The following is a 21,370-nucleotide window of genomic DNA, read 5'->3' on the forward strand; positions in this document are numbered from 1 at the left end:
CTTGCTAGGACTGACTGGGAGTGGTCTGAGTGGGGAGGGGGAAACTGAAAACTAGCTGTTATTGGCCGAGAGGTTTGGAACTATCTTTCTTATCGGTCTATTAACTCCTTTACCGCATGACGATGTCAAGAGGCAGGCCAAAACTCCATCCCACCAAAACAGGCTGAAATTTCAGGTTGTCTTTTCAAACAGCTCTTACACTAAAAGGGCATTATCATACTTTTCACAATTTCACAGTATTATTCCAACCAGTATTATTCCAACCAGTATTATTCCAACCAGTATTATTTAAACCAGTATTATTCCAACCAGTATTATTCCAACCAGTATTATTCCAACCAGTATTATTCAAACCAGTATTATTCCAACCCAAATAGTGTGTAAATATATAGCAAGCACAAGAAAATCGTATTTTTGACTGCACTGGGCCTTTAACCAGTACAGGGATGAAGGTATATCTGGCCCTCTATCAGTGGTTATGGGAAACTTCTTCCCATACGGCTCTTCCCATATGATGTTTGCTAGACCACTCCTTCCACCAGGAGTGGTGTGTGCGTGCATGACTCCACTCTATCTGTGTTTCAGGTGTGTAAGTGTGTGAGTGCATGACTCCACTCTACCTGCGTTTCAGGTGTGTAAGTGTGTGTGTGCATGACTCCACTCTATCTGTGTTTCAGGTGTGTAAGTGTGTGAGTGCATGACTCCACTCTATCTGTGTTTCAGGTGAGTAAGTGTGTGAGTGCATGACTCCACTCTATCTGTGTTTCAGGTGTGTAAGTGTGTGAGTGCATGACTCCACTCTATCTGTGTTTCAGGTGTGTAAGTGCGTGAGTGCATGACTCCACTCTACCTGCGTTTCAGGTGTGTAAGTGTGTGTGTGCATGACTCCACTCTATCTGTGTTTCAGGTGTGTAAGTGTGTGAGTGCATGACTCCACTCTATCTGTGTTTCAGGTGAGTAAGTGTGTGAGTGCATGACTCCACTCTATCTGTGTTTAAGGTGTGTAAGTGTGTGTGTGACTCCACTCTACCTCTGTTTCAGGTGTGTAAGTGTGTGTGTGACTCCACTCTATCTGTGTTTCAGGTGTGTAAGTGTGTGTGTGACTCCACTCTACCTGTGTTTCAGGTGTGTAAGTGTGTGTGTGACTCCACTCTACCTGTGTTTCAGGTGTGTAAGTGTGTGTGTGACTCCACTCTACCTGTGTTTCAGGTGTGTAAGTGTGTGTGTGACTCCACTCTACCTGTGTTTCAGGTGTGTAAGTGTGTGTGTGACTCCACTCTACCTGTGTTTCAGGTGTGTAAGTGTGTGTGTGACTCCATTCTACCTGTGTTTCAGGTGTGTAAGTGTGTGTGTGTGACTCCACTCTACCTGTGTTTCAGGTGTGTAAGTGTGTGTGTGACTCCACTCTACCTGTGTTTCAGGTGTGTAAGTGTGTGTGTGCATGACTCCACTCTACCTGTGTTTCAGGTGTGTAAGTGTGTGTGTGACTCCACTCTACCTGTGTTTCAGGTGTGTACGTGTGTGTGTGCATGACTCCACTCTATCTGTGTTTCAGGTGTGTAAGTGTGTGTGTGCATGACTCCACTCTATCTGTGTTTCAGGTGTGTAAGTGTGTGTGTGCATGACTCCACTCTATCTGTGTTTCAGGTGTGTAAGTGTGTGTGTGACTCCACTCTACCTGTGTTTCAGGTGTGTAAGTGTGTGTGTGCATGACTCCACTCTATCTGTGTTTCAGGTGTGTAAGTGTGTGTGTGACTCCACTCTACCTGTGTTTCAAGTGTGTAAGTGTGTGTGTGCATGACTCCACTCTATCTGTGTTTCAGGTGTGTAAGTGTGTGTGTGCATGACTCCACTCTACCTGCGTTTCAGGTGTGTAAGTGTGTGTGTGCGTGACTCCACTCTACCTGTGTTTCAGGTGTGTAAGTGTGTGTGTGCGTGACTCCACTCTACCTGTGTTTCAGGTGTGTAAGTGTGTGTGTGACTCCACTCTACCTGTGTTTCAAGTGTGTAAGTGCGTGTGTGCATGACTCCACTCTACCTGTGTTTCAGGTGTGTAAGTGTATGTGTGCATGACTCCACTCTATCTGTGTTTCAAGTGTGTAAGTGTGTGTGTGCGTGACTCCACTCTACCTGTGTTTCAAGTGTGTAAGTGTGTGTGTGCGTGACTCCACTCTACCTGTGTTTCAGGTGTGTAAGTGTGTGTGTGTGTGTGTGACTCCACTCTACATGTGTTTCAGGTGTGTAAGTGTGTGTGTGTGCGTGCGTGACTCCATTCTACCTGTGTTTCAAGTGTGTAAGTGTGTGTGTGCATGACTCCACTCTACCTGTGTTTGAGGTGTGTAAGTGTGTGTGTGTGCGTGACTCCACTCTACCTGTGTTTGAGGTGTGTAAGTGTGTGTGTGCGTGACTCCACTCTATCTGTGTTTCAGGTGTGTAAGTGTGTGTGTGCATGACTCCACTCTACCTGCGTTTCAGGTGTGTAAGTGTGTGTGTGCGTGACTCCACTCTACCTGTGTTTCAGGTGTGTAAGTGTGTGTGTGCGTGACTCCACTCTACCTGTGTTTCAGGTGTGTAAGTGTGTGTGTGACTCCACTCTACCTGTGTTTCAAGTGTGTAAGTGTGTGTGTGCATGACTCCACTCTACCTGTGTTTCAGGTGTGTAAGTGTATGTGTGCATGACTCCACTCTATCTGTGTTTCAAGTGTGTAAGTGTGTGTGTGCGTGACTCCACTCTACCTGTGTTTCAAGTGTGTAAGTGTGTGTGTGCGTGACTCCACTCTACCTGTGTTTCAGGTGTGTAAGTGTGTGTGTGTGTGTGTGACTCCACTCTACATGTGTTTCAGGTGTGTAAGTGTGTGTGTGTGCGTGCGTGACTCCATTCTACCTGTGTTTCAAGTGTGTAAGTGTGTGTGTGCATGACTCCACTCTACCTGTGTTTGAGGTGTGTAAGTGTGTGTGTGTGCGTGACTCCACTCTACCTGTGTTTGAGGTGTGTAAGTGTGTGTGTGCGTGACTCCACTCTACCTGTGTTTGAGGTGAGCCTCCAGGTCACAGCGGGGCATGCTGAGGCTGCAGGCCGGGGCCAGGGGACAGGACACAGACAGCTTGTCAAGCAGCTTGTGTACCAGGATGCTGCTCCGCCTACACACCTGCAGATGGAGGCGCTCCCGGTCCAGCGGGCAGAAGTCCCGCTCCTGGAGGAAGCTGCGGAGGCACCGGGCACAGAAGGTGTGTCCGCAGGGTGTGTCCAGGGGCTGGACCAGGGGCTGCAGGCAGATGTGACACACCAGGTCATCGTCCACCTCCAGGCGGTAGTTATAGAGGTGGTTTTCCCAGGCCCGGTGGATCTGACCACACTCTGGACACAAGGCCTCCAGCACGGGCTCCACCGGCCCTGCCGGACCCACCTGGATGGACAGGGGAAAGGAGATGTTGGATGACCATGGAAGTTGAATAGAACAGCTTGATTTAATGAATCCCAGAGAAAGTAATGAATAGGTTGTTATGATGCAATTACCATGTAATGTGTATGAAATACCAGGTAGATAGTGGATTGGAGACAATACACACACACAGATATGAAGGAAAAAACGGCAAAACAAAACATCTGTTATGTGTCTTTTAATGCTAGGTTCACTTCACCCACCTCCCAGCCGGGGCTGCCCATGTCAGGACCGGCGCTCCAATCGCCAGCTACAGTATTTGGCACAGTCGTCACTGGGGTTACAGGTCTGGAGGTTACGGGCGGGTGGGGAGGGGGGCGTCCTATCCCATAAGCCTCAGAGGGTGAGCTGGTGACCGAGAGGACAGCCACCCCCCAGTGGCCAATCAGACATCACCCTGTAGGTCAAAGGTCAAAGAGCAGGGGTTAAACAGATGGGAAATTAAACAAAGTGTTTGTGTGTGTCTCTCTGAGTGTGTGTGCATGTGAGAGTGTACTCATGCACATTATAGTACTGTATCACGTGGTGAATATTTGCTTTGTATGAGTGTATGTGTGTGTGTGTGTGTGTGTGTGTGTGTGTGTGTGTGTGTGTGTGTGTGTGTGTGTGTGTGTGTGTGTGTGTGTGTGTGTGTGTGTGTGTGTGTGTGTGTGTGTGTGTGTGTGTGTGTGTGTGTGCAGATGATGTAGCTCCGATCCTGCTCACTAATCAGTCAGTGTAATCTCACTTTCGCTTTCGCCTGCTGCAATCATCCAATCCCACAGAGAGGGAATTATCTGGGATTGAATCAGAGAGGACATGGGTATGGCTAAGAGGAAGGAGAGAGAGAGGGATAGAGGGAGAGTGAATGAGAGAGAGAGGGATAGGGGAGAGTGAAGGAGAGAGAGAGGGATAGAGGGAGAGTGAATGAGAGAGAGAGGGCAGGAGAGCGAGATAACAAGAGAGCGAGAATGAAAGAGTGAGAGGGGAGAAAGAAAATAGGAGAGAGAAGAGATAGATGGAGAGAGAGAGAGAAGGGAAAATAATGACAGAGAGCAAGGGTAGATTAGAGAGAGTGTAGAATGGGAAAACAAAAGAGTAGAGAGATACAATGAAAAAAGAGAGACAAAGACTGAAAGCGAGAGAGAGAAGGTTGATATAGAGAGAGGGTAGAATAGAGAGAGGGTACAATAGAGAGAGGGTAGAATAGAGAGAGGGTGATATAGAGAGAGAAGGGTGATATATAGAGAGAGTAGAACAGAGAGAGCATAGAATAGAGAGAGGGTAGAACAGAGAGAACATAGAATAGAGAGAGCATAGAATAGAGAGAGGGTAGGACAGAGAGAGGGTGAAATAGAGAGAGGGTGATATAGAGAAAAGGGTGCTATATAGAGAGGGTGATATAGAGAGAGTGTAGAATAGAGAGAGGGTAGATTAGAGAGAGGGTATAATAGAGAGAGGGTGATATAGAGAGAGGGTGATATAGAGAAAAGGGTGCCATAGAGAGAGGGTGATATAGAGAGAGGGTAGAATAGAGAGAAGGGTGATATAGCGGAAGGGTGATATATAAAGAGGGTGATATAGAGAGAAGGGTGATATAGAGAGAGGGTATAATAGAGAGAGGGTGATATAGAGAGAAGGGTGATATAGAGAGAAGGGTGATATAGAAAGAGGGTGATATAGAGAGAATGGTGATATCGAGAGAAGTGTGATATAGAAAGAGGGTGATATAGAGAGAAGGGTGATATAGAGAGGAGGGTTATATAGAAAGAGGGTGATATAGAGAGAAGGGTGATATAGAAAGAGGTTGATACAGAGAAGGGTGATATAGAGAGGAGGGTGAAATAGAGAGAAGGGTGATATAGCGAGAAGGGTGATATAGAAAGAGGGTGATATATAGAGAAGGGTGATATAGAGAGAGGGTGATATAGAGAAAAGGGTACTATAGAGAGAGGGTGATATAGAGAGAGGGTAGAATAGAGAGAAGGGTGATATAGCGAAAGGATGATATAGAGAGAGAAGGGTGATATAGAGAGAAGGGTGATATAGAAAGAGGGTGATATAGAGAGAAGGGTGATATCGAGAGAAGTGTGATATAGAAAGAGGGTGATATAGAGAGAAGGGTGATATAGAGAGAAGGGTTATATAGAAAGAGGGTGATAGAGAGAAGGGTTATATAGAAAGAGGGTGATATAGAGAGAAGGGTGATATAGAAAGAGGTTGATACAGAGAAGGGTGATATAGAGAGGAGGGTGAAATAGAGAGAAGGGTGAAATAGAGAGAAGGGTGATATAGAAAGAGGGTGATATAGAGAGAAGGGTGATATAGAGAGAGGGTGATATAGAGAGAGAAGGGTGCTATATAGAGAAGGGTGATATAGTGAGAAGGGTGATATAGAAAGAGGGTGATATATAGAGAAGGGTGATATAGAGAGAAGGGTGATATAGAAAGAGAGTAATAAAGAGAGAATGGTTATATAGAGAGAAGTGTGATATACAAAGAGGGTGGTATAGAAAGAGGGTTATATAGAGAGAATGGTTATATAGAGAGAGGGTGATATAGAGAGAAGGGTGATATTGAGAGAATGGTGATAGAGAGAGAAGGGTGATATAGTGAGAAGGGTTATATAGAAAGAGGGTGATATAGAGAGAAGAGTGATATAGAAAGAGGGTGATATAGAGAGAAGGGTGATATAGAGAGAAGGGTGACCTAGAGAGAAGGGTGATATAGAAAGAGTGTGATATAGAAAGAGGGTGATATAGCGACAAGAAAAACAAGTGGAAGACTGCCAACTGATCACTGAGAGTGACACTTGGGGAGTGAACTTTGCCTTTTTCCTGCAGGTGTGTGTGTGTGTGTGTGTGTGTGTGTGTGTGTGTGTGTGTGTGTGTGTGTGTGTGCGTGTGTGCGTGCGTGCGTGCGTGCGTGCGTGCGTGCGTGCGTGCGTGCGTGCGTCAGGTTCTACAGCATGAGAGAACCAGAGCTAATGGAAAACTCAATGCAGCTCTGATACACAGCCATCCACTCCTCCAACTCCCCAAGGCTGAGCCGTCCTCAGAACTAATGCATTGTGTACTCGTCATTACGTCCAAAGCCTTTTAGACTCACTTCCCATACTACAGTACTCTAGCCATGTCCCTGAGCTCATAAACACACATGGACACAAGGAGGCGGATTTTAGCAGGAAGCAGATCCAAGCTAGTAACACCTGACTACCAGCCTCTATATTTATCTCCTTTCCTCCATCTGCATGGGTCGGAAAGAAACGGAGAGATCATAGCAAATGCTCAATAGGCATCCACCACATTGTTTTCACCCTTTCCTGTGTATTTCAGATCGGAGAGGAAGCCCCTATAGACTGTTGAGATGCAGCCTCCTGTCTGTGTGAGGGTCTGCCCCTGTCTCCATGGCTACAGAGCATGGTCAGTAGAGCTTGACATTCAGAGCTGTGTAGATAGAGATAGATAGAGATAGATAGAGATGGATAGATAGAGGAGTGTTCTCTCTCTTTCTATTTCTGTACACTTCTATCTGCTGCTGGCTATATTCTCAAAGTTCTGAACGCTTCTGGCCCTTCTGACTATGCCACTGCCGTTTCTGCCTGTCTTCATGGCTGTTGTTTCCATGACTACGTGCCTCTGTGTAACTTGTATCCATGACAACTTGCTTCTAATCTCTGTGACAACCTGCTTCTGTCTCCTTGACTGCTGGTACCCTTTTCCGTCTTTAAAGTACCACTACCTGCTCCTGTGTGTGTGTGTGTGTGTGTGTGTGTGTGTGTGTGTGTGTGTGTGTGTGTGTGTGTGTGTGTGTGTGTGTGTGTGTGTGTGTGTGTGTGTGTGTGTGTGTGTGTGTGTGTGTGTGTGTGTGTGTGTGCGCGTGTGCGTGTGTGTTAGTGTGTGTGTGTGTGTGTGTGTGTGTGTGTGTGTGTGTGTGTGTGTGTGTGTGTGTGTGTGTGTGTGCCTGCATGTGTCTATCCTGCAGCTGGAGATGCATTATTCATGTGGACACAAGGCTCCTCTGTTCCCATAACAAAGATCTGACATAATTTTATCACGCAAACACACACGCGCACACGCATATGTACACACACAGTGGATGCTCTTGGGGTATGATTTTGTGGGTGAGTGCAGTGTCTTTCAGCCACTACTGTGAATGAGTTTGAAATGCAAGGCTAATGCAGCCTCTAAGTTAGATCTCTCTCATTCCCCCCATGTCTCTCTCTCTCTGTCTCTCTTTCCCTCTCTCTCTCACTCTCTCTTCCTCTCTGTCTCTCTCTCTCTGATGTCTCTCTCTCTGTCTCTCTTTCCCTCTCTCTCTCACTCTCTCTTCCTCTCTGTCTCTCTCTCTCTGCCTGTCTCTCTCTGATGTCTCTCTCGCTTTGTCTCTCTTTCCCTCTCTCTGCCTGTCTCTATCTCTCGCCCTCTGTGTGCATCCTTCTGCCAGCACTTTACAGCAGTTACAAGAGCACTTAAATATGATCTTACTTTCAACATCATTGGATTGCAGCAGCAAATGTCATTAAATACTGTGCGGCATTATATAAGACTGAGAAATATTTAATAGCTTCTAGGCAGCACAGGATCTTATATTATTTTCCCAGAACAGCACTTATCTCTCTCAAATTGTGTGTGTGTGTGCGTGCGTGCGTGCGTGTGTGTCATTGTCTTTGCTGTGTTACACGGCGCCTTATGGCCACCATGTTATTGTATTGTTATTCCAAAGGCTTGCTTTCCCATGCTCTCTCTATTGATACCAGTAGCAGACAAGGCGTTGCAGCTGTCACTGCCTACAGCGACTAACGCACAAATGAAATGCACCGGATAATGCACAAAGAAGATGACGTCTGTCCTGTTGCCTTCCCAAATAAATGGATAGGCCTTGGCTATAACATTTAGGCAACAACAATCTGCATGCCAGACAAGGGAGAAACGCGATGTCTCCTTGCCCTCTGGTACAGTTGATCACGTTAATTCATAAGGTAGTAGGCTAATAAAACGACAATCCCTGTGCAAAATACCACTCCCATGATTTTCAACAGCCTAATCCTCTTGGAATTCTTTGCAAAAAGCAATACAACTTCAAGGTGCAATTTTCACTCCATGATTCGTTTCAATGTGTAGAATAGCAATTGTAAAAAGCGGACTAAAATAATGACTTAATATGAAGGGGAGAAAAAAATGCATATCGCAAAGGCTATCTTTTCAAATTGCAGTATACCCATTTCATTCACTGCCCCATCTCAAAGGCATCATATAATGGTTTAGATGACTGTAACACAATTCTTATCATTTGGTCTGGTGAGCGAACCAGCCGGAGTGTCTGTCTGATTGTCAGATTCCCCCCCCCCCCCCCCCCCCCCCCCTTCCTTCTCGGTCCGTGGAATAGCGCGGAGATAGATGGCTCGTGGACAGACAATAGCGACTTCAATAAAGCTATATAGACATCGTGATAGTGTGAGCAAGATACATGCATTATATTACCTATTCCGGCTTCTCCTTGGTGCAGAGAACTCTGGCCCCGAGAGGGGACAATTACCTGACCTCGATCACACCGCAAGAAGACGAACGGCAGCAGCCGCACATAAACGCCCCCGTTTGCGGTGAAGCATCCGCCCACTGCTCTGTTCCAGCAGTCAGTCAAGGAGATGGGGGCGGGGTCTCGCAATGTCAATCTAAAACTGAAATTAGAGGCTTCATTTCATGCCTGATCGAAACCAACTACTGAAAATAAATGTAGCCATTTATTTTTTATTTTGGATTACGTCTTTACTGTTATAATGTATGTCAAGATAATGTGTGTGTTTTTATGTCATTCTTTCTGTTATTTTACATAATGAAATCTGATTTTACGTAAGGCACTGCTACGGACCGTAGGTTTGTGAGGTCCTTGCTCGAAAGCCCCCGCGGAGGAGAAGTAAACAGAAATGTTCATAAATAATCATTAGCTAGCATTGGCTCTATTAATTTGCTTCTTTTTTTTTTACAGTGATCACTACACCATGGCAGATGGTGGCGAGTTGGATAACTATATTATAATCTATCCTACTGCCAGTATGATTTTTTCTTGCTTGATGTGAATTTTATCGGTGTTTTAAAAGGCAATCTAGCTACTATAGCTAGCTATGTCAAGGGGATTTATTATGCTATTTAAATTGTAGTTAATTGTTTTCCAGCAGCTAGGTCGATTGCTATTCATGTTATGCTTGTAAATGATTAGCTAGTTATGTTGTACTGTTATTCAATCAATTGTAGCATTAATAGCTAAATCTCACTTAGCGACTGAATTGTTGTTGAGAGATTCAGCAAGGTAATGATACACCAAACTAGTAGGGTGTTATTTTTGGGTCGCAGCTGCTGGAAATTCAAAGTTTGGGGGAGGATAGAGTGTGTGAGAGATACAGTGAGAATAGAGATTGATGTGTGTGTGCACCATTGATAGTAAAATAATGTGCGTGCATGAGAGATCCTGTGCGCACTTGTCTGTGGTCAAAGGGCAGCTATAACAGTTTCTCCCACTGAGACAAGATACTACTGAGTGAGCAGGTCAACCCAGGACACATGAGGTACCTCTAAGTTACTGTTGCTGTAATGCCTCTCCCTCTCTGCTTTACATTCTGCTGTTTTTCCTCTCACTTTTTATTCTACTCTTTCTCTACTCTCCCTTTTTAGCCCCATTTATATGTCAATGTCTCCCTCTTGCTCTCTCTCAATTAAATGTCAATTTAAGGGCTTTATTGGCATGGGAAACATATGTTTACATTGCCAAAGCAAGTGAAATAAATAAATACTTAATGAAATAAACAATAAAAAATTAACAGTAAACATTACACTTATAAAAGTTCCAAAAGAATAAAGACATTTAAATGTCATATTTCTATATACAGTGTTGTAATGATGTGCAAATAGTTAAAGTACAAAAGGGAAATAAATAAACATAAATATAGGTTTTATTTGCAATGGTGTTTGTTCTTCACTGGTTGCCCTTTTCTTGTGGCAACAGGTCACAAATCTTGCTGCTGTGATGTCACACTGTGGTATTTCACCCAGGAGATATGGGAGTTTATCAACAATGGTTTTGTTTTCAAATTATTTATGGGTCTGTGTACTCTGAGGGAAATATGTGTCTCTAATATGGTCATTAGGAGGTTAGGAAGTGCAGCTCAGTTTCCACCTCATTTTGTGGGCAGTTTGCACATAGCCTGTCTTCTCTTGAGAGCCAGGTCTGCCTACGGCGGCCTTTCTCAATAGCAAGACTATGCTCACTGAGTCTGTACATAGTCAAAGATTTCCTTAAGTTTGGGTCAGTCACAGTGGTCAGGTATTCTCTCTCCCCCCTTGTTTCATGTAGACGTGCATTGGATGAGCTGTTGAAGGAGACCAATAGGGCTGGGTGCAAGCAGAAACCATGGGTCCAGCAGGCTGGTGAGTGGGATGTGTTAGCAAAGGATCTGGTAAAGGATCTGTTATGGGTGTTTGGCTTTCAGTGCAGAATGTATTTGACTCTTGACAAGGTATGACTGACCCGGACAGACCGGTGTCAAAGTTACTGGCTCATATCGAAGGCCTTGCTGGCTTTGCAGTGTTAACTTTGGTTCAACTGTCTTTCAGGATGAAGTATCCGCTGCGCAGCATTAACAAGCGTTTCCTGCTCAACACCATTCCACAGCGCCGCCCTGCTGACCACTCAGGAGAACAGACATCAAATAGTAGGGGGCAGGACACCACCCAGAGACAATTGGGAATACAAAGACCACAGGGGACACAGGGACAAAGACAATCATAGAGACAGCTGAGAACTTTGTCTCTTTTGTGTCCATCTTTAAGACTAAGATAGCAACACAGGCCAAGACAGCTACAAAGACAGAAGGGACAATGACAATGACAGAGGCAGCCATAGAGACAAGAAACACTGACATAAAGAGCCTCTGGTCACAAAAGAGACTTTGTCCCCAAAACACACAGTCCCCATGAAGGACACTCCCCTTCTTCTAGACCAGGGTTTCCAACCTTGGTCCTGGACCCCCCTGGGCGAATGTTGTTTTTTTCCCCAGCTGTTTCAAATAACCAACTCATCATCAAGCTTTGATTATTTGAATCAGCTGTCTAGTGTTATGGCAAAAACCAAAACGTGCACCCAGGAGAGGCTTTAGGACTGAGTTTGGGAAACCCTGTTGTAGAGACCGCTCTCTCCACTGACAGTAGCTCCTCCTCCTCAGTCCACTCCAGGGCAAGCTCTCACTCCATAGGCCACACCTTCTATCAATCAAACCAGTGCAGCAGACCACGCTCACCTGTCAAGGACACGCCCAGTGGAAGGAGCCATGTGTGACATAACCTTGGAGGGAGTGCTGTAACGTTACCCAGAGGAGGTCCCCCCCCCTCAAATACATAAATATACCCATTGAATGACTGGAAAGAGAGTGTGTTTGTTTTAGAATGTGAGAAAGACTGTGGTTGCTGTTGTAAGGTTGTGACAAGTATAACTAATTAAATTGTCTTTGTTTCTTCTGATCTTTTAACTAGGAGTGTCTTTCCTATTTCTATTCCCTATTTTGACAAACACTTTACCCTGTCTTGCATTCAGCTCTGTTAATTCATTGTGAATCTCTGGTACAATCTGTAAACTGACATTAGTGACAGTATTAGAGTCTAGTCCTGAGTGCAAGTTGCTGGTAAAACCTTTTGAGATAATCAATCCAGATTGAGTAACTGAGTTCAGGTTACCGAAGTCATACCTGCATAGTCTACAGGGGTACCCAGGGTAGACTGGCTGAGGTTTGGTGTTTTCCATTTTCCACAGATGTAATGTGCCTTATAATCCAGCAGGAGACCGTGATATCTGCACTTACAATACCTAGGGCCTTTGACCTTTTTTTTTGCTTTTATGTCCCTTGCACTATGTATAGGGATACCAGTTTTCTCCCAACAGAGTGAACTGATTTGGGTCTTGTCATAGGTTATAACCATAGGGCTCAGGGAAGTTTGTCTGGTCAGGTCGTTAACCTACCTTGCGTTCAAATTTCTCTTCTCATGTTAATGGTTTTTAACTAAAATATAGTCTACACAATTAGTCCCACAAAATGCAATAAAGTATAAAATCCCATAATGTAGAAGGAGATTTTTTGTATAACCCTTTCGATTGGACATTAACTTGATTTGCCGTTTTAATTTCACTGTCTCGCATAGTTTGATTAATGGTGCTGTAATTTCTTCACTCAGAATAGATTTGATTTTAATGTCGTTTGAATTGTTCTGTCGTTCCTCACAGTTGGTCGTGTTTACATAAGGCTGTCGCCACTGGGTAAGCACTTTTTATCGTGTCTTCTTGATATGTATATACCCGCTTTGTCAGAAACGTCAGTTTCTTAAATAAATCATATCTGCTGTTTCCGTGACACGCCTCGGGTTCTGTAAAACCAGTTTTTTTTCTTGAATCCATTATCCAAATATGTTAATTCAATAATTAGCCGTTGATAGTAATAGGCTAATAACAGTAATACATTGTATTATTCGATCGTTATTTTACCAGGCAAGTCAGTTAAGAACAAATGGTCGTGTTTACAATGACGGCTTACACCGGCCGATCCTGGACGACGCTGGGCCAATTGTGCGCCGCCCAATGACTGCCGGTTGTGATACAGCCTGGACTCGAACCAGGGTGTCTGTAGTGACGCCTCAAGCACTGTGTCTTAGACCACTGCGCCACTTGGGAGCCAATAAGGACATAACTTCAATAGGCCTAATTTGAATTACCATCATTTTTTAGGCAATGATAATAATTGTATTAGAATGTAATTTGGTTATTTTGGATTGTGATAATGAATCAAATATATTGTTGGCGCAATTTAATTTAATATTGAAATAGTTCAATGCTGCTCCATAGGCGCTCCTGGGGTTAACCCAGGGGCTGAGGCAACATCCGCATCCACAGCTTGCCATTCCCTCAATCATTATAACCATCGATCCCTACAGCACTAATTAATACGTTCCATCTGGTGTTTCTAGCAACCCTTGGGTCCATAGCCCGTGATGCACTATATACGGCTATGGCCCCTCTCAATGGCCTACACAGCACTAACAATTATTGCGCTCCATATCAAGCCCTTAAAGGCTTTTTAATTGCAACCCAGTTTCTGAATCAGTGCATATGGTTTCGTGCGTCCGCAAAGGGTTCAGCAACGCCGCATTACCTTTCACTTAAAACCATTCACTTAAAACCATAGATAGGGGGTCTAAATGGCATTTTACGCAGTCATGCTTCATAAACTCCGTTGTGCGTCTCCAGTGTAGCGGGGATTAGACGCGGATTAACAGTTTTCTTCCTTTTCAAACAACGAGCAAGTATAAACACCTTTAAGCGATATTACATGGACTGATTTGTATGGAATTGGTTTACTTGAACTTTATAGCAGGTGCTGAGTGCCCCATTAAAGATACTGGTGTAAGTGCTCTTGAAGAACTCAGTGCTGCCATATTCGTTTCTGTGTGTGTTTGACTGGCATTTGTTCTATTTCTTCTGTCAGAAGCATGGTTATTGATGGCCTGCAAGGTTAGCTGAAATAAATTATAGTGCTTTATAACATTACAGTTATAACATCGTAATAAATTGGACCTTTTAAGTCATGGGCCTTAACTGCTGCCTTGCCCTCAGTTGAGGTCCTGGAGAGACGTGTATTTCCATGCGCCACGCGCGCTAATTGAGTTCTGTTCCTCACTCCATGATAATTGGTTTACACCCTGGCTCTCCTCTTTTCTTTCCACGAGGAGTGTTGTTTAATGGAGCGACCACCGGTCTGCCAAATGACCAGCAAACACAGGGAAAGTGGCAGCGGGAGACACGAGCTCTGATGCTGTTTGTTAATATAGTAACCAGAGGAGATCCGTTAAATTGTGTTAAATGAGCCATTTGGGATGGATTTTAAAAGTCGCAGGTTCGGAAACTTTTGACAGAACACTAAAAGGTATCCAACTAGGAGAGTGTTAGGTTAGGACGTGGTCTTTGATCCCCCTCACATTGTCAAGTTTCCAAGACAACCGCCTCCCAATCTAAGTTGCTTATCACCAGGGTCAGTCGATGCGAGTAGGCCTGTAACATCTGGCTATCGATTTCCCCCTCTATCAATCGCATATTGATAAGAGAACTACGTTCATATAGGCTACACTGAATGTACAACATATTTGCCCCCAGAACAGCCTCAATTCGTTGGGGCATGGACTCTACAAAGTGTCGAAAGCATTCCACAGGGCTGCTGGCCCATGTTGACTCCAATGCTTCCCACAGTTGTGTCAAGTTGGCTGGATGTCCTTTGGGTGGTGGACCATTCTTGATACACACGGAAAATGTTGAGCGTTAAAAACCCAGCAGCGTTGCAGTTCTTGGCACACTCAAACTAGTGCACCCTCTGAATGGCAGACATACATTTTCATTTGTAGTCTTACCCAGCGCGACTTACAGGAACAATTAGGGTTAAGTGCCTTGTTCAAGGGCACATCGACAGATTTTCAACCTAGTCAGCTCGGGGATTCGGACAAGCGACCGTTTGGTTACTTTAACCTGTCTCCTCCCCTTCATCTACACTGATTGAAGTGGATTTAAGATGCGACATCAATAAGGGAGCATAACTTTCACCTGGATTCACCTGGTCAGTCTATGTCATGGAAAGAACAGGTGTTCCTAATGTTTTGTACACTCAGTGTAACTGTTCAATGGCTGACATTGTTCGATGGCAGTGACATCCACATACAGGCACTGCACTCCCATCGTTTCTTCTTCTTTCCCACCAACAAAGCCAAAGCAAGCCGTGATGATGCTGACATTCTGAAGACACGTTCTGTTTGCGTTTCTCACCGTGATTGGTCTCGCAGGCCACAATCTCTCTGATAAGGTGTTCGGTAGCATTAACCCCTGTCTGCGCGCAGAGATAGGACCCGCGGATTCCCCCGTTCGCCTGTCGGTCGCTGCATTAGGACCACCCGGCGGCAGGTGGGTCTCAGATACCCGCGCCAAACAGTGCAGTGTTTACCGAGGGCATTGATTTGCGCACGGTACATTCTGTTCAATCATTATCGGACTGCGGGGCAGAGAATACAGACACAAATAGAAACTAAGTCGCGAACTTTTCCGTTTTGTGTAAACAGTGAGACCAATGGCTTAGGTGCAACAGGGTCACATGGTAATGACACACCTGTCCAGGGCCTATAGCGGCGCCAGGCGCACGAGCAGCACAGGTAGAGCAGAGCACAAGGTTCCACGCTGCGTAGGCTATAGGGCGCAGGTACGTGTGCACACACACCCGTTGGATAGCCCTGGCCCTCGACAGTCATGAATCGAGAAGAGCACTACTATTCTCCCGCGCAGCTGTTCAAGGACTCCTGCGCCTACCAGAGACCACACAGCGAGGACTACAGCCACAGCCCTCCGCCCTGCCTCTACATGGCCCGGCAGGCTCAGTCCGTCTACTCCTCGCCCTCCATCGGAGGGCTAGACCAGGCGTGTCTCCCTGACATTGCTCCGTACAGTATTCCCATGCGAGAGGACCCGGGTGTGCCGCAGCTCCACCACCCCCAGGCGCCCCAGCAGACTCTCCAGCCAGGGCCAGGGGGTTACGAATACCCGGGGGGGTTGGCTCTGTGTGCCGATAGGAACAAATATCACCTGCCTTTCCCCTGGATGAAAACCACCAAGTCTCACGCGCACACCTGGAAGGGACAGTGGGCAGGTAACTCACTGCAGTCACCTTGGACATTTTCTCATAGTTATTATTACCGCAGTGCTGCAAAGAAAGGAATTAATCAATGGCCTCTCAAGGAATCTTTACGCACACATTTATAGGAATATTGCAGAACTTTCTTTTATGGTAGGCCTATCGAAATTGATTCGTTTGAACACTTAGTTTGAACACATTATTTTATACTGTACAAATATTAGACAAGTAAATCTAAACACAATATTTCAACAAAAGTATTTCCTCAATAGTTAACAATTGAACATTCAGGAGTTTTATTTTGCCAATAGCAAGGGAGTGAGTGTTATGTATAGAGAATTCATCAAAAATTACACTGAACATTAAGTATAATTCAAAATCTATTTAGCTTAACTCTCGCATTCATTATACCATATTGCTGCTTTGTGTTTAGGCTAGCTATGCCACTGCTGTGAATATAGGCCTTAGGAATGACCAAACGTTAGTCGGCATAAATGTTCATGAAGTTTGAATATACCGAGGCTTTTGTGCACGTATAAGGACTTAAATGATATCATGATGTCTACAATATACAGTATGTCGTGGGTGGGTGTCAGTTTACCTTGTCAATTAATCTGTAAAGGACCCGTGTTCCCCTCATATAAACCACAATGTTTTGTGTGCCTCTGAAGGTGTGCCTCAACTTCCAAGTTCCGATTTACTTCAAATAGGTGAACATTTCAGTTGTGGCTATTTATTGGTTAATGATTTGCTAATGGCAGGTATGATCCAAATAAGTCTTCATGAAAAATGTTTCTTATTACATATGAAAGTGTCTTACAATAGCCTTAGTTATATCAATATATGTTTTAATGTAAAATATATTAAAGGGTATATAATTAACGTGGAGTGTTTAGGGATAACAGAAAATAATGAGTCAACTCTTAGTCCTAAAAGTATTTTCTGTTGCGGCCATTTTAAATCAACTCGGTTCAGCGGGTCAATGGGAGCATTTATGATTATTATCATTTTTTGGCTAAAATAATTCAACAAGTTTTCAAACCACTCACACAGCATTTGCGTTGGTTTCAATTAAGCGAATGTATGTTACTATGGATTGAATTTGTTAAATAAATTGAGGGTAACAACAAGTGGAAAAGTTGATAAGTCTCAAGCAGAATCGGTTCTTCTCAATTATTGCGTAAGCCTATAGACAATTATTCTCTCAACTCAACATTCATCAAAGATGATCTAAACAATATTGTTTATAGGCCTATTATTAAGACAATTATGATAGAAATGTGTTAATTATTATAACCTCATTAGGCGATATGTGTTTTTATTATTTATTATTTAAGAAAATCATGTAACTTTACAAGCGATTAACTTTTCTTAACTCATTTCGATAAAAGTTTATTTCAGTGAAAATATTTTCTTCAACGGACAAACGCAACCACTGCAAGAATGAGTCAACTCTAAATCTATGAAGCAGATCAAGTATTGAATAGAATAGATTTTAATTGTTTATTTTTAAATCAACGACTCCCTTCACCAATATATCTTAACGAAAGTTTAACAAGTGAGCCATAATTTCAGAATTCAAAACACAAATTAATTGTAGTGGTAACAGTGGGAAAGTATAAGGGTATACCTTCACCATGTAGGCCTATACCTTCACTTGAAATAAAAGTGATTCATTGAAATAAACTTTTCACGGACTGTCTCTAAATTGCCTTGCTGATCCGGGCTGATCCTAATGAAGCCTTAAAGTTAGTGAAACCTTTTCAGGTGAAATTGCTGTTAAATATAGACTAGTACTAGAGATTACACGCATTATAAACGATATTCAACTATTGTTGGTTTTCGTTGTTGGTTTTCGTCAACTTACTCAGTAATAAAAATGTAGCTATAGACCTATTCTTTCTTTTTAGTATTTAATAGTAATTTTCAAACCAATTTATTGATCCATTTGTGAGTGTTTGTGATACATGTGCAGTTATGTAAAATTCAATGTGCTGTGGTGGTCCAAGTAGATTTGAGAGTGATTTGTTTCATTTCAGGGCTTTGTTCTTCACATAATATATGATGCCTCACATAGAAACTTTCCGTCTATGTTCAGTATAGTACATATCTTACTAAAGCTGCATCGGCATCTGTGAGAGTTGGCCTGTGACGTACATGGTGTACTGTTTGTTTCAGTTACCATCAGTTACCCAATAGAGTTGTTTCTATACAGTCTTTGGTGATCAGTGTGTGAGCTGACTGTGTTCAGCCAATGTGCTGCTGTGTGTGTTTCAGATAGGTACACTAGAGTTCTAAATGGGGAGTCATTACCAATTTCACCTAGATTGAGGCTTTACTGGGACTTGCACTGTGGCAGGATACAATGTTTAGTTCATCTTGAGTGCCACAAAATTGGATACGCCATTCTACCCCTCCCCTTTGCCTTTCTCTCTCTCTCAACCTCTCCTCCCCCATGTCCCCCACCCCCTCCCTCCCCACCCTCCTCAGGCCCCTACATGGTGGAGGCGGAGGAGAACAAGCGGACAAGGACGGCCTACACGCGAGCCCAGCTCCTGGAGCTGGAGAAGGAGTTCCTGTTCAACAAGTACATCAGCAGGCCGCGGCGTGTCGAGCTGGCCCTCACCCTCAGCCTCACAGAGAGACACATCAAGATCTGGTTCCAGAACCGACGGATGAAGTGGAAAAAGGAGGAGGACAAGAAGAGAGTGAGGGGGGTCGACCCCGAGCAGGACTCGTCCATTACGTCAGGAGACTTGAACGATGAGGCAGGGGTGGGAGTCGGGGGGGCAGGACATCCCACCACCACGACACCCCCCTCACCCTTACACGCCCATTCCATGTCAGGTTCTAGAGACTCGGCCTAGCAGGGCTGATATGGATGGATGAAAACTGGACAGACTCTCAGGAAAGGGGACGCTCTGAGGCTGCGTTAAGACAGGCAGACGAATTCTGATATTTTTTCAGTAATTGGTATTTTGATCAATCAGCTCAGCTCTGAAAAAGACCTGACGTGCAAAGATCTGATGTGATGTGACTGATGTGACCAATTAGTGCAAAAAAATATCAGAATTCGGCTGCCTGTGTGATCGCAGCCTCGTTCAAACAGACTCGGTTGGTATTATTCATGTACATTATCGGCGGTGACAGATTGAAGCGAGGTGAAAGGCGAGGACTGCAGGTTCATTGTCTGCGATATCATCATTCTGCGACTGAACTTTAACCTCATGTTGTCGTGCTGAGGACATGCGGGTCATGCACTGATGATGATAGTTGGCATTGGACATACGTGTACAGACCCACTGCTCTGGTCTGCAGCCTCTCGTTGCGTTGCCAGAAGAGGGCAGCACCCACTGCCTGGAGAGACAGTTGTGAGACAGACCACACAACTCTGTTGAGAGCTACGTCGGGCATCTAGCTACTTTGATTGCTTTACTAAAATCAATGCACTTCAGATACTTTCTCTGAAAATGTTGGCAGTGTACAACCACGTTTAATTTATGTATGTAAATATATGCAGTCTATGCACGGGACATGATTCTGTCAATATTGCCAATACTGACGCATTTTCTGATAAGTTGTTATATGACAGAAATTAGTCAATCACACCAATTATATAGCCTATTTATGTACTTAATGTTATCACATCATTGATGTCTTAATGATAGGCACTGTGAATAATGTACTGTATTTTGAATTCTTTATTAAGCTATAAAGTTCAAGTTTGAAATCAGAATAAAGTAAAATGAAACATCTGCAGTTATTTAATTACTTGGTACATTGTACAATTACGCCTTTACCCACAACAATAATGCTGACATTATTATCCACTATTCAAGCACATTCAACACAGCAGGCAAACCACACGAAACCGTAAGTCATCACGTCAGTCAGTCGTGGGGCGTGTTTGACATTGCAGCCGACAGTGCAGGCGACTGACGACTGACTGATTTACAAATCCCCTTGCATCATAAATAACGACTAATTATTTTTGTAGTCAATCACAATTTACCAATGGTGTAAAGTACTTAAGTAATACTTTTAAATATTTGTACTTAAGTTGTTTTTGGGTTATCTGTACTGTAATTTACTATGTATATGCTTCACAACTTTTACTCTTACTACACTACATTCCTAATGAAAATGATGTACTTACTGAGCCATACATTTTCCCTGACACCCAAAAGTACTCGTTACATTTGGAATGATCAACAGGACAGGAAAATGGTTCAATTCACGCGCTTCTCAAAACAACATCCATTGTCATCCCTACTGCCTCTGATCTGGCAGACTCACTAAACACTAATGTTTACTTTGTAAATTATGTCTGAGTGTTGGAGTGTGCCCCTGACGATCCACAAACAAAACATATATATATATATATTTTTTTATCGTGCCATTGGCTTGCCCAATATGAGGAATTTGAAAGTATTTATACTTTTGATACATAAGTATATTTTAGCAATTAAATTTACTTTTGATACTTCAATGTATTTCAAACGAAATACTTTTACTCAATTAGTATTTTAATGAGTGACTTTTTTTTAATGAGTGACTCACTTTTACTTGAGAAATTTTATTTTAAGGCATCTTTACTTTTACTCAAGCATGACAATTGGATACTTTTTCCAACACTGCAATTGACCTATGATACATTACAGTTTTGATGTTCTCAAACACGGCCATAGTTTGTTGGGTATGTCCGAGACCAAGAGCACCTGTAAACGGACATGACAGATCTTCTTCACTTCATCGATGGCACCCGTTCCCGGAGTCCTCCTCTAGCGATGGTCGTCTTGTTGTTAATCCGTGTGCATATCACGAAGGGGAACCCAAATGGTCCTTGTATTCCGTATTGAGCCGGGCCATGCGCGAGATGAAATAGTTTATACTGGCCTCCAGATCAGCAAAGGGCGCGGGACCATACCGCGGGCCGGTATGATTGGAGATTTCTCCACCACAGTACCGAAAACCTTCACAAAGTCGTCGTAAGGAAGATCATTCACTGATCCGATGTCCATGTTAAACTCTGCTGTCGTCTGCACACACTCACCAACAGCAGCCCAAAATCGGACCTTTGGACAGGTCAACAGAAAAGCCCAGTGTGCAATTACTGTAGGGTTAATGAACTCATCGACAACAAGGCGCTTTGGAACCAATCATGCCTTTTTACGCACAGCTTTGTAGCCTTACTAGCCTAGAATGCAACCTGAACCTAGGCCTGTTTGTTGTATTTCAAAAT

General features: G+C 43.8%; 2 protein-coding genes across 4 annotated transcripts in view; one reads left to right on the top strand and one right to left on the bottom strand.

Moving 5' to 3' along the window:
- LOC129859110 (ligand of Numb protein X 2-like) overlaps positions 1–21,266 on the bottom strand; it is a 42,107-nt gene extending 20,841 nt beyond the window's left edge. The window contains exons 1-3 of one of the 3 annotated variants that reach the window (XM_055928489.1): positions 20,847–21,266; positions 3,647–3,840; positions 3,025–3,407 (exon numbers count right to left, since the gene is read on the bottom strand). In XM_055928489.1, coding sequence (XP_055784464.1) covers positions 3,025–3,407; positions 3,647–3,667 — 404 coding nt within the window. In that variant the 5' untranslated portion in view covers positions 3,668–3,840; positions 20,847–21,266. Of the gene's footprint in view, positions 1–3,024; positions 3,408–3,646; positions 3,841–8,905; positions 9,002–20,846 lie in introns of those variants that run through there. The other 2 variants (XM_055928488.1, XM_055928490.1) reach the window with 2 other exon arrangements.
- Positions 9,048–20,847, top strand: LOC129859112 (pancreas/duodenum homeobox protein 1-like). Its single transcript, XM_055928492.1, has 4 exons — positions 9,048–9,987; positions 10,773–10,846; positions 11,033–16,143; positions 18,619–20,847. The coding sequence occupies exons 3-4, from the start codon at positions 15,747–15,749 to the stop codon at positions 18,993–18,995; spliced, it is 774 nt and encodes a 257-aa protein (XP_055784467.1). The 5' UTR covers positions 9,048–9,987; positions 10,773–10,846; positions 11,033–15,746; the 3' UTR covers positions 18,996–20,847.
- Positions 21,267–21,370: the final 104 nt, after the last annotated feature.

The sequence above is a fragment of the Salvelinus fontinalis genome, chromosome 7, assembly GCF_029448725.1.
Source record: "Salvelinus fontinalis isolate EN_2023a chromosome 7, ASM2944872v1, whole genome shotgun sequence".
Lineage (NCBI taxonomy): Eukaryota > Metazoa > Chordata > Actinopteri > Salmoniformes > Salmonidae > Salvelinus > Salvelinus fontinalis.